The sequence below is a fragment of the Eulemur rufifrons genome, chromosome 11 (genome assembly GCF_041146395.1).
Source record: "Eulemur rufifrons isolate Redbay chromosome 11, OSU_ERuf_1, whole genome shotgun sequence".
NCBI classification, from domain to species: domain Eukaryota; kingdom Metazoa; phylum Chordata; class Mammalia; order Primates; family Lemuridae; genus Eulemur; species Eulemur rufifrons.
The window spans coordinates 6,608,244-6,621,676 of record NC_090993.1 but is presented as its reverse complement, the minus strand read 5'-3'; the positions used below and the strand labels follow the sequence as shown (position 1 = coordinate 6,621,676).

The window sequence follows — 13,433 nt, the reverse complement described above, 5'->3', positions numbered from 1 at the left end:
CTCAGTATCTCTTTTTCTCAGGTAATCTCCATCTTTTTTTCCCACATCTCCCGGGCTCTGGAGGTGACACCCTTCCCTGTGAGGGGCCCTCAGCTTCCCTGTTCCTCTCCTGTGAAAGCCAGTCAGTGCCACCCCTCGGCCCTGGCCCTGGCCTGCTCAAGAATCAGCAGGAGGCTATTCCTGAGGAGAGACGGAGGACAGAAGACAAGGAAGAGCAGGGAAGATTCTCCAGCAATGGGAGGAAAGCGTTTTTATGGCTGACGTCCCCTAAACAGTGCAACCCATCACCAAGATCAGCACGAACGTCGGTTTTACCTTCCGCGTTTTGTGTGGGTTTCTCATTCTGGATGACTTCTTAATGTCCACTTCCGTAGTATTTACACATCCAGGCTGGAAATGGAAAAACAGAGAGACAGAGGAATCTTTGGGTGTGCAGTTCTGACCAGGACATTCATGAATGACTCTTGCTCCCCAGAGCCTGGGCAAATGCCACAGTGACACACATCAATGTTTTCTAGGCGGCCACAGCCACTTCCAGCAGCAGCAGCCAGTAATAAAACACATCAGCCCCTATACTCACGTTGATAAAGCCTTCAGACACCATTCACAGATAACTCCCAGAGAAACTGGAAAACGAACTGAGCTTTGCATGTGACAGTGAGTGGCAGTATTTATAGCTGCTAACCTGGCAGAGAGCGCAAGAGTGTCCACAGACAAATGGGACCACACCCCTGCTGATATCTGCACACAGCCTCCCACAGAGTGTGCCCTCTTTATAAAACGCGACACTGTTATTAGGTGGCTGATTGCTTTTCCCACGTTGGAAAACTAAAATGGCATTTAGTTGAGCCCATTCAGATCCCAGAGTGAATTTTCTTACATTGACTGTGAAGTCCAGGGACTGGGAATATTTGTTTTCCATAGACGGAATGTGCCATGGAGTTCACGGTTAAAACGATGGATACGAAGAAAGAAAATGGTAATCAGTAGGCCACGCTTCGCCTCATAAATTCCCAACTTTCCTTTTCATGTCCCTAAGGCAGGTGAACCCTTTTAAAATGGGGAGTGGGAGGAAAAGTATGAGCTTTCTGACAACATCAGGAGTCTCATCTTGCCAGGATTATTTTTCCGCTGCACAGAAACAGCTGCAAACTCCTTTTATATTTGTAGGAGGAGAGGAGGGAGAGAAAAAGAGAAGAGCGAGAGAGAAAAGGAAAGGAGTCGGGAGAGAGAATATGAATCGGAAACAGAGAAGACAGGAGGTCCAAAGATACGTGCTTTTGTAAATCTAGAAAGGGCCTTAGATAGCACTTATCTTTTAGAAGTGATTAGAAGTTAATGGTTATGTGGACTGTGTTTCCTTTTGGTACAGGATTTAGGAATCTCTGGTATTATTAATAGTAAAAAACATTGAGTGGTACATCTCTGCTCAATTTCTCTTTCTTCCCACAGATTGCAAGAAAATTAAAGCATCAGATGTCCTTGGAAGTGAGTCCAGAGAAACTATGAATGTGGAAAAGTCTTTTGTGGAGTTGGGATGGGTTGGCGGGAAGGACAAAAGGCAACGATGATGAGATTAGAAGACTAAGATGCTTTCTGCAACCACTGGCAAGCAAAGTGGCTCAGCTTTTTGTACGATGAGGACACAGGACATTTTCCTGATAGCATAGCTGTTCAGGCAAAACTCCACCCTAATACTGTGATAAATAAGGAAGTAAATGAAGAAAGCATTTTTTTCTTTATTTTTTCCACAAAGATTCCAAGTGAAATATATTTAATATATACATACAAACAAACATTGCACTATAAACGTTAAATAAGTTGTAAGTTTGGTTTGTATATCTGCTTAGGAATAAAAATAGCTAAAGCACAGTGGTCACCCTGGCAGTGCAGGAGGAAGAGCACCCAGCCGAGTGGGACTAATTTACTAAGTGACACTCAGCAGTGCACTTAAACTCTCCCAGCATCCGGTTGCTCAATATCTGCTATTCTGATTTAATTTCCTGTGATTGATCTGGGCATTCTTTTTTTTTTTTTAAGACCCCCCAGTGATTTTAATATGCAGCTAGAGTTCACAACCATTGATCCAGATAAAGATCAATGCCACAAAGATAACGCTTTGAACATACTAAAGCATCATGTTTTGATTTCTATTCCATTTCTAGTTCTTTGCAACCTTCCCTCCCTAAGCCTCAGCCATTAGGGAAGGGGAGGCATGGAAATCCTTTAACCTCCTTTAGATATATCAAGAGCTAAGCGTGGTAAGAGAGAAGTCATGGAGATTTTCTTCTAAAGGTTAAGGGGTGGGAATAATTAGGATTTGATATCCAGGAAAGGGAAGACATGTTTCTTCCTGACCTGGAGGAAAGAGAGATAAGCAGGTGTCTCGTTTTCCTCCTCTGGGGAAGAAACCCTAAGAAGGAAGAGTGGGAGGGAGGGACAGAAACTCCCAGACAAGTATGAGGGAGCCTGTGGGGTAGCTAGTCCCAGGCCCGTACAGAAGCCCACACGCGATCATACCTAACATGAATCTTTAATATCGGATGGGCATTAACAAGAAAGATGTGCTTAAGCCAATGCTTCCTAAGGCTCACACGCAGCAGGGAAGAATTTGTCACATGTCCCAGTAGTAAAGGGCACAGTGGTTCTGAGAAGAAGGGTAGGTGGATGGGATCATGAGGTTGGGACAAAGGCCACCGTGTGCAGGGATTTCATGCTGGGAGCAGCTCTCTGGAACACGAACTCCAGCAGTGGGTGCCAGATGAAGAGATGGTACCCGTTGTAGCAGTCCTGAGAGCAGACCACGCATGCCAGCCTGTCTAAAGCAGAAATGGACAAGGATCTAGAGGATGCCCTGGGCATGCTTGGCCTTCATTCCTCACTGCACAAGATCATATAGAGAAAACCTCTGATGGTTAGTGACGTTGAGCATCTTTTCATATGTTTGTTGGCTAGGAACAAAAACCCATATGTTGCATATTCTCATTTATAAGTGGGAGCTAAGCTTATGGACAAGTACACATGGTCATACAAAGTGACACAATGGACACTGGAGACTCAAAAGAGGGCAGGGTGGAAGGAGGTGAGGAGTGAAAAATTACCTATGGGGTCCAACGTACACTGTTCGCGTGATGGGTACACCTAAAGCCCAGACTTAGCCATTATACAATATATCCATGTAACAAAACTTCACTTATATCCCCTAAATCTACTGAAATTTTTATAAACCTCTCTATACCCCAAACTCCTATCCAAAACCAATCTTGAACAGCAGCAGAGAAAGCCCAAGGAGAACTGAAAGTATAATCATTTATCCACAGGCAACTGAGTTATCTAAACCAACTCTTTAAACAATGGCAGCACACAGCGCACGCACATTGAAATCTATCCTTCCAAGAGGTTTCTGAGGAAAATAGACCAATCATGGAAAATACAGGAACTGTATTTTCTTTATACACCTGAGGAGTCTCAATTAATTGAACTTGAAAACTCCTTCCTTAATCAGCTAGGATCCTAATCAACTTTACTTCATACCAGGTGGGATAATTAACAAATGGCCCCAGTTAATAGTGTCAACCATTGAAGGAGCAAGGTGGAAAGGTCTTCCTTCCCATAGGAATGTACCTGACTGGCAGTCCCAAAGAGAATTAAATTTTCAACCTCAAATTTCCAAGATGGTGACCTTTTAAATTTGATTAATGAACCATTAGCAGACATCTAAAATTCCCACTTGAGCTGATTATTAACAACACCACTAATCAGCAAATTAATAAGAAAGAATTGAGTCTAAAAGCCAAGGTTATTAGAGACTGAACCATAAGAGAAGTTTTATAACCCGGCTCCCATCCCAGGAAAATAAAATCTGCCAGTTCAAAATTTGTTGCTAATGGCTACACAGTTAAAAAATATAATAATAAACTGCATCTGGGATGCTTGTCTCTGTGGCCCTCCAGCTTCTAATTTCTAATGAGCCTCTTGGGAGCTAATGGTTGAATAGATCTATGATATCTAAGTTAACTAGAAAATTCTTGACAATTAAAAAAGCTTTGAAGCCCAAAGTTGTCCAGTATACTTTAGAATAATTAAGGTAATGACTTAGTGCTGAGAAGCCCAGAACAACTGTTTTTGGAAGTCACAGACTGTGGCCAATATGGCAATCATTTTTTTGAATTCTTTTATTTCTTCAAGAAATACTTCTATCTGCATCTAAGTGTCAGATCTTGTGATACATGGTGAGATACAGAAATGAAGGCATAATCCATACCTCAGTAACCTCTTAATTCAATAAAGACAAAAGACACAGGAATAATCACACTATAGGAATGTAATGAGTAGGAAGAAGTTGACATGGGGCATGATACAACAACGGAACATTTCGGATACCCACTCTTATGTACATTCTGTTGTTTCTCCCCAACATGGCCAATAAATACTTTTTAAAATGTTGTTTTAAAGCAATTTTTTAGTCTTCAAAAGATCATGTCGTCCTTGATTATTAAAAAAAAAAAAGGCACTTATCTTTTTGAAGCATATATAATAGATAACCACTAGCTGGCACCAGATCCTCATGAAATGTTATGCGTAATTTGTTCTTGGCAGAACTAAACATGTCTTCTCAATAAGATATAAATAACATTACCATTACCAAGTAGGCACTCCATAAAAATGTTCAAATATGTATTATTTGCTGCATATAGTATTAAGTACATAGTATTGTTGGATTTAAAGAATAACAAACTGCTATTTACATTGGCCTAGAAGAGAAACATGTTATTTCTAGTGACTCAAAGGTGAATTTATTTTCAACCGAACTAAGCTGGGTTGTAACATTATTACAATATTATGTATTAGAAAGTAGAACTGAATATTGTGGAACTCATTCCTGATGGAGGAAAAAGAACATGTCATTGAGAAATATTACTGCCACAGTATTCACGTGAGTGTCTTCAGGAGGTGCAAAAGAGCAGCTGGAATTCTTGATTTCATTGTTGATATTTAAGAGAATCTAAATACCATTTAGTTCCTTTCAAGGCACAATACACTGTTGTTAGCTGTCGCAGAAGGCATACTTGTGTTCAGGACCCCTCGGGAAAACACGGTGAAGACCAACAGTGAGAGGTAGGAGTAGAGAACAGCTCTCTTTGTTCAATCACTGTAGCTGGTGCATAACCGGGCATACAAACAATGGAATATTATTGAGCATTACAAAAGAAATGAGCTCTTAAGCCACAAAAAGACATGGAGGAAACTTAAATGCACATTAGTAAGTGACAGAAGCCAATCTGAAGAAGCTACATATTGCATGATTCCAACCCTATGACATTCTGGAGAAGGCAAAACTATGGAGACAGTAAAAAGATTAGTGGTTGCCAGGGGTGAGGGGGAGGGAGGGATAAATAGGATCGGCACAGAGGGTTTTCAGGGCAGTGAAACTATTCCATATGATACTACAATAGTGGATACATGTCATTATAAATTTGTCCAAACACACAGAATGTACAACACCAATAGTGAACCCTAATATACGCTATGAACTTTGAGTGACAATGATGTGTCAATGTAGGCTCATCATGTTAACAAATGTGCCACCCTGGTGGGGGATGTTGACAATAGGGGAGGCTGTGCGTGTGGCGGGGGGGGGGGGGGGGGGGGGAAGGAGAACTCTTCATACTTTCTGCTCAATTTTGCTGTGAACCTAAAACTGCTCAAAAAAAATAAAGTTGATTAAGAAATACCCAACTCACTCAGGAGTACCGAGTACTTCGGGAGTGGATTATCAGGGTGGACGCAGAGCCTAGGGGACGAGTTAGAAGGTTATTGCAATTACCGAGGCAGATTATGGTGATGTGGATTTGCACGTCAGCATTAGAGATGATGCAGCGTGGCTGCACCTGGGATGTATTTTGAACTTACAATCCACAAAACTTGCTGATGGGTTGTGTCAGTGAACGTGCCGAGGGAAAGGGGACTCTTAGTTTTTCCCAGCTGGGTGAGGTGATGCCATCGACAGAGGTGGGGAAGACTGTGAGATAAACAAATGTAAAAGAGGAGAGAAATCCACGATGACTCCTGAGTTGTATTTACATACAGTGGTCATATTTACTGGAGTCTCCAAATGGGATGTAGCTCTTTACACAGTCGCTATCGAGACTCAGGACTCAGAGCATTTCCAACACAGATACCTGTATAATAATTTATCCTTGGTTCGTCCTTGTGTGCCATTGCTCTTTTGCACCATCAGGGGTGATACGAACATATCACTGAACACGCAACGTTAACATATGAGGATCAACCACCGAGACTTTGGCAGAGCTGCCTCCCATTACTCAGGGTCTCTGCTACACTTCCCCAAATTCTTCTTCAGTGGGCCTACCACATTCTCTTCGTCTGCTCTAGTTGAAATCAGAACACGTCAGCCCAAAATCTATCTGTGCATATTTCAACGACGTTCCCTTTTAATAGACTAGGAATTGTCACGCAGGCACAGCTACCAACAGACTGTCACAGTTCTCAAGGAGCTACCAAGAGGACTTTAACAAGTACGTTTGCTTGTCACTTCTTTACAATCACTGGGATTACCCACGTTTCATGTTCAGCTTGAAAATACTTAAAATGTTCCCAGCTAGAATTGCTTTGAAATAAAAAAAAAATCACTGGGTAGAAGCTAAGTTGTCATAATTACCCTTAAAATAAGGACTCCTCCAGGAAGAAACAAAAGCCCTGAGGCAAGTGTGCATGGATACTTCTTTTTCTATCACACCTGGCCTGCTGTGCACATGAGTGATTGAGCTCCTGCCTTTACTATAATTTTTTTTTCCCTATGAAAAGCTGGCTGCAGTGTGAAGACACGCACAGATTTTCAACTGGAGGAGAAAATAATGTCCCTCTTAGATTTGAGACATAACATCTATGTTCCAACTCTCCCCATGTCCTGGGTTGGCCTATCAGGCACTTGCATAGCCATCACTGAAGTGGCATTTTGATCACATTATGTTGTTCCTCTTGTATCTCATTTGTGGGAAGGTGAGTAGCAACACAGAATTTTGGGATTCCTTGTCCATGGGCTTAATGCCATCAAACACCTTAAATGTCTTGACTTTAACCCTTAACGTGGTTGTTGAACGTTGCAATTAAGAAATGAAACCCAGAATACCTCTCTGATGACAACAAAAATTTCCTCGGTGTAAAAATGAAACGCCAAAGAGTAGGAAAAATGGACTACTAGTTACTGAATTGGTAAAAATAAATTTTTACTTTGTAGATATTGCTGTCGTTAGTACTGATGATTTAAATAATATGCTTTAAAGGCTAAACAGAACCAAATAAAATTCTTCATAGTATAAATAAATCATAGGAAGTTCAAAAGGCTTATAATAATGATTACTATAATGGATAGTAATGGGACAATAAGTAAGTTTGTGGAAATCATCATATGTCGGAATTCACCTTGAATTACAATAACAGCCTTGAAGTCAATAGCCTTGAATTATGAAGGATATGGAGGCTCCTAAATCACGTGTCCCCCAAAAGCAAAAAAGTGTACCCTCCTGTCTTAGTCTGTTCAAGCTGCTGTAACAAAAACCATTAACTGGGTGGCTTATAAACAACAGAAATTTATTTCTCATAGTTCTGAATGCTGGGAAGTCCAAGATCAAGACACCAGCAGATTTGATGTCTGATGAGGGCTCACTTTCTGGTTCATAGAGGGTAACTTCTCACTGTGTCCTCATGTGGTGGAAGGGGTGAGGGGTCTCTCTTGGGCCTCTTTTATAAGGGCACTAATCCCATTCGTGAGGATGGAGTCCTTATGACATAATCAGCTCCCAAAGGCCTCACCTCCCAATACCATCACCTTGGGGGGTAGGATTTCAGCACATGAACTGGGCAGGGGTTGGGGGGACACGATCATCTAAACTAGAGCACTCCCTTTACAGAGCAGACACACAGAGAAAGACTGTAACAGACATCTCAGTTTAGCAACTGAGACGCTTTCAGATTGAAATATTAATTTCAAAGATACACTCTGTTGCATTCAGCCTGATTTCCAAAAGGAGAAAAAGATTTAGTGGTGTTAGAAAACAGGGCTTCACATAAATTTCTTTTCTAGGTTACATATTTATTGCTAAGAGCCAAAACTTTATTTCATTTTCACCGTTAAGGGAAAAATCTTCTAAAATAATTCCCATGCATCCCAGCATACTTATGCAATCATATTCAAAACAACACAATCTTTTCTTGATGATTCAAGGTCACTATGGGGACAACACTTATTCTGCTATCCTTAAGACAGCAAGGCCTTTGAGGCTACATGGTTCTAACCCCTAATGCTTTTTGAGCTTTTATGTATTTTATGCCATTTTTAGTGCCTCTGCCTTCTCCGAGTCAGTTGTCACTTTTTGCTGCTCTCAGCATCCTTGCCTGAAGCAAGATCCCATCCTCCTCTCATTTGCTACTTGGGTTCCCATGCGGATCTGGAAACCACAGAAATGCTACTTTGGCACAGGGTCTCACATTTTAGCAAATGAACCCATCAAAGAGCACGGGTTAGAGTGTGAGAGTTTTAACCACTACTTTGGTCAAAACTTCTTGAGTTTAGTTCTTGGCTGAGTTTTGGATAGAATTAGATTTGGGGATGTGTAAGAGAAAGTATAAAAGCTATAACAAATAAAATGTGGATAATTTCTCACGATATCTTTAGGAAAATGTACCAGGACATAAATATTATATAAACTATTTAAGGGGATCAGAAGTAGATGGCATCATTTATCTGGAATTCTAGGACAGAGGATGGCACGATTTGGGGAGCTGGAAATTCATTCTGTGCGCTGAGGGGTGGGAAGAAAAGCTAACTGAAGTGACAGGGCAGCGTTCTAGGCTTGCGTCTCCCCAGATCCTGAGTGAATAATGATGTACTCTGTTCTCTACCCGGCCTCTGTGGAAGGAGCCTTCCAGACTCAGTGCTAATTTTGGTTCAGTTTCCCAAAAAGGGTAAACAATGTTCAAACCAGAGCTCATAATTAATTCGTCTTACGTCCAACCTGTTCTTTTCTCTGTTTCCTCCCTTTCAGTGAATACCTGCAACCATTCATCAAGTCACTCATGCCGTTGCCAAGGAGTCATCACCTCCTCCTGTCTTTTCCTTACTTCCTACACTGGATTCATCAGCAAGTCTTGCAAATTTTACCTCCAAACACACCCTGAATCTGTTTGCTTCTCGCCACACTCATTGCTGCCACCCTGCTTCAAGCTGCCACTGTCCCCCAGCTGGACTGTCACAGCAGCCTTCTCATTTGTCATCATTCCTTTCTTGCTTTCTCCACCCTTTTCCCAAGTTATTCTCAAAACAGCACCCAGAGCAACCTTTTGAAACTACAGCAACATCGTGTCACTCTCCTCTTCAAACCTCCGTACACTTCTGACCACACTGAGGGTAAAATGCAAACACCTTGCCTGGTTCTACAAGGTGGGACGTAAGCAGGCCCGTGTCTACCTTTCCAACTGCACTCGGTAGTTGGGTCCATTCCTACTGGCTGCTCAATAGCATATCGGGGCTAGGGGCTGCCCTTCCCTCCCGACACCTGCCCACACCTCGGAACTAGACAAGATATCGTCAGTATTGAGGTCAATACTCTCCTCTTCTCCACCTCCCTGAGAGTTAGCTGCTGGCCCTCAGGACTGTCCTCTTGGGATCACTCCCACCACTCTCCACATCCTCACCATTTCAGCAAAATCAGGACAGAAATCATGTTGAAAAGTTGCCAATCCACAGATGATAGAAGCACTGACTTAATAATAGGGAAAGCGGTTTTTATTCTCCTTCTACCCATGGCTCACATGAATAGCATCAGATATTACATAATAATAGGGACACTGTGTCTACAAATCTATTCAGGGATAGAAAGAGCAGAGAGATGCTAAAAGACGTAGCCAGGGAGCAAAAAAGAACAGTTTCACTCGTAGAGGCTCATGATAGCCACATTGTCAAAATATTTTTAAATCCAAAGGAACAGATGGGAATAATAGACAGAAATGCTGTTCCTTTTTCATAACACAAAAGAAAGATTTAAATTGGGATGAACACATTCTGGATTTCCTAAAACAGTTAAAGGTATTGGTACTGAGATCACATACTACTGTTGGAGAAGACAGCACCGTGAGTGTGGGCTGATCTGACCACTAAGGACAGAAAACTGCATCCTTCCTATGGACTTCAACCTAATCTATCCCTCCTGAACACCACAAAACTGATAATGCCAAAAATTAAAATAGGTCTAGTATTGGTATGTTCCAAGGGAAATGTTACAGAAGATATTAAAGTTCTGGTACAGTTTAAACTCCAAATGAGCACATGAAATTATGCACGTAAATTACACCTAAGGTAGCAGATTGAAAAAGCAGCCTCCCTACCATGTACAGAATATTATACCTGCTGGTTCGAGCCCAGAGGCAGACACAGAGCTTTTCAGGGAATATTTATACCTGTCACATTTACATAGGACTCTTCCATGCTGTGACTCTTCCAGCAGCCTAGCATGGCTGGTAATATGTAGTGGCCTCTCACAGATGCCGTGACAATGGACATATACTGCCTGCCACCTGCCTCAGAGATCCAGCAGACATGCAAGGTACATTTAACAAATGAAAAGCCCAATTAATCATTTTACTACAACTTCACTAATAGAAAATAAAAACCAGTTGATGGGCACAAAGCCAGCCCTGGTGCGGACATAATATCTTGGTGTGCATTATGAATTGACAAAGAAAGACTGTATATGCTGCTCAATAGAGCTTGCCTGGGGTTTTGAAAAAAAAAAAAAAAAAAAAACAAAACGCTAGGCTTTTAGTCATAATTAAGGATTTGACTCTTAGCCATATCATAGCCAACAACACTCAATTTCCTCAGAGTCTTGCTTTCTCTTGTTTGTAAATTAAGGACAACAGTTACCTATCACACGAAGTCTCTGTAGGTGGCATAATGAATGCAAAAAGCTTTTGTAACGAGAAACCATGATCTAGGTTCTAATCAATGTTATTATTGTCGTCGATAGCAATCCACATGTATTGCTGTTCTCTTACATTTCGTAGCGAGGAAATCCAGGTGGCACGTGCTTTTACACGAGTTTCAGAGCTAGGCGATCTGAACAGAGGAATAGCCTAAACAGCTAAGTGACTATGCCAGAAATTGACAAGCTTTTCCAAAGCTGACAAAGTTCTGTTGCCTCAAATCTGGTCACTGATGTCTTGGTTGATTCAAATATCAGAGCCCTGTGATAGAAAAACCTGTGTGCTTTACAAACTAATTCAGTGTGTTTTTAGCATCATCCAAAAGTATATATGCAGGTCCGAGGGAGATCAAGAATTATTAATTCACTCATCAGTTCAAAATATATCCATTGAGTGTCCACTCATTATGTGTCTGGCACTTGACTGAGGGCTGAAATAGAGTTAGAAACCAGTGAAGTCTAGTCTCTGTCTTCTTATAGGGGACAGCTGCTACTTCATGCCTGTCATTGCATTCTTAATACTAAAAATCATTTATAGAAGATGCTTTCATGTTCATCTTGAAAGTTTTGTTGTTCTCAAAATTATGAAAGAGATTAGTAGCTCTGCTTAAAGACTGTGGAAATTAAAGCTGAGAAAGCTTAAGCCATTTACCTGAAAGTAAATGGGGGTAGTGAGAGGCATTCCGTAGTTTAGGAACCACTCCGTATTCTTCCTCTGGGGATTTGGCAGGGAAATCGCCTGGCACAGCTGTGACAAGTATACAGGGCCCTGCCCTTCTCCTCTGCCTGATCCAGGGCTCTGCTTCTCCACCTCCTGCTTAGAGGTTGCTGCAAGGTGGTCCCATCAGCATTTGCATGGGTCACCCTTTGCAGTGGCAGGGATTTCATGTGTGCTAGGGCCTGACCTAGTTTTACCTTTTTCCACCAAATTTCCAAATTCTTTCCCATTTCCCAAATTCAACTGTTGAAAGTACCCTCTTTAAGAGTTCCTAGTGACCTCCTCCTCTGGGTATCCATACTCTGTAGTGCCCTCCCACCCTGTACTGGGGTTGGCCTGTGTAACCAACAGACGGTGGCAGAAGGGATGGCATGCCACTTCTGAGATTAGACTACAAAACACTAAAGTTTCAGACGTGGGGCTCCCTTTCTATTAATATAATGGGAAGATATGGTGGAAGCTCTGTCTTGGACACCCTGAAGAAGAGGTCTAGGTGACCAGGAACTGAAGCCTCCTGCCCACCACTGTGTGAATGAAGTGGACCGTCATCAGTCCCTACAGATAACTACATCCCAGCCAATAGCTTGACTGATGGCCTCGTGAGAGACCCTGAGCCAGAACCACCCAGGAAAGCTATTCATGGATTCCTGACTCTCAGAAGCTGTTTAAAGCAATGGGTGCTTGTTGCTTTATGCTGCTAAGTTTGGGGGTAATTTGTTATGCAGCAATAGATAATGAATATACTTACTCAAGCTTCAGACTGTAACACCAACTCTTCCGATTCTCAAGTCTTCCCTGATTATATAACATCATAGCTATCTGCTAACTTTTTTATACTTCCCTAGCCCCTGCCTTCTTTTCTCCTTTCAAAAGCATGATTGCTAAAATAATGTCAGCTACCAATTACTGAACAATGACTATGTGCCAGGTACTGTCCTAAGCAACCTGTATATATTATTTCCATGTGTTCTCAATGGTCCTTTGGGGGTAAGTATTATTCCGATTTCAAATGTGGAGTTTGGGAATTGGAGACATTTAATAACATCTCACCCAAGAAAGAAATTGGTATTTGAGCCAAATCTTATTAGCTGCAGTTGTAGCTCTTGAACACTGCACCACATAAAGCTGTCATAGCTGTGCTAGTTCTCTCCAAGTCAAAAGTATTTGAGACATGGAAGATATAAATGGAGAGAAGCTGCCACGTGCAGAGTTTATGCACAGTGGGAGGAGTGGGAATAGAAGTGAGAATCTTTATGTAATCCATCATTTGGACATTTAGCTCATGATACAATGTTGCCCTCCCAATTTTTTTCTCATCAGACATCTCTAGATCAGATGAATAACAAATTCTGCATGAGGTTTTTCCAAATCATGGAAGAGTATGCCAAAAATCAATAAATTATCATTCTTTATAGTAAAAATTTTGTTACAGAAATCAGTAAGAAATCTAATACAAGCCAACTTCACTTTTGAATGTGCATGACAAAATTCTAAATAAACAAAGAAAACAAAATTCAATATCACATTAAGAAAATAATACATCATGACCAAGTGGGCTTTTTTAAATTATGGAATTTCAAGGATAATTCAACAGTAGGAAATCCATTCATAGAATTCACATATTATTAATATATGTAAGGACATATGCATCAAAAGCTTTAGAAAATAATTTATCAATCAATTCTACTTGTAAAGACAAACACACACATACT

At 41.3% G+C, this 13,433-nt stretch overlaps 1 protein-coding gene across 16 annotated transcripts in view; it reads right to left on the bottom strand.

Annotated features, from left to right (window-relative positions):
• Positions 1 to 13,433, bottom strand: part of RGS7 (regulator of G protein signaling 7) — a 335,498-nt gene that overhangs the window by 36,260 nt on the left and 285,805 nt on the right. For 15 of the 16 annotated variants that reach the window (XM_069484660.1, XM_069484661.1, XM_069484662.1 and 12 more), the window contains one exon: positions 316 to 390. The exons of the other annotated variant lie outside the window; for it this stretch is intronic. In XM_069484660.1, the coding sequence (XP_069340761.1) occupies positions 316 to 390 (75 nt within the window). The remainder of the gene's footprint in view (positions 1 to 315; positions 391 to 13,433) is intronic. 16 annotated transcript variants of the gene reach the window in all.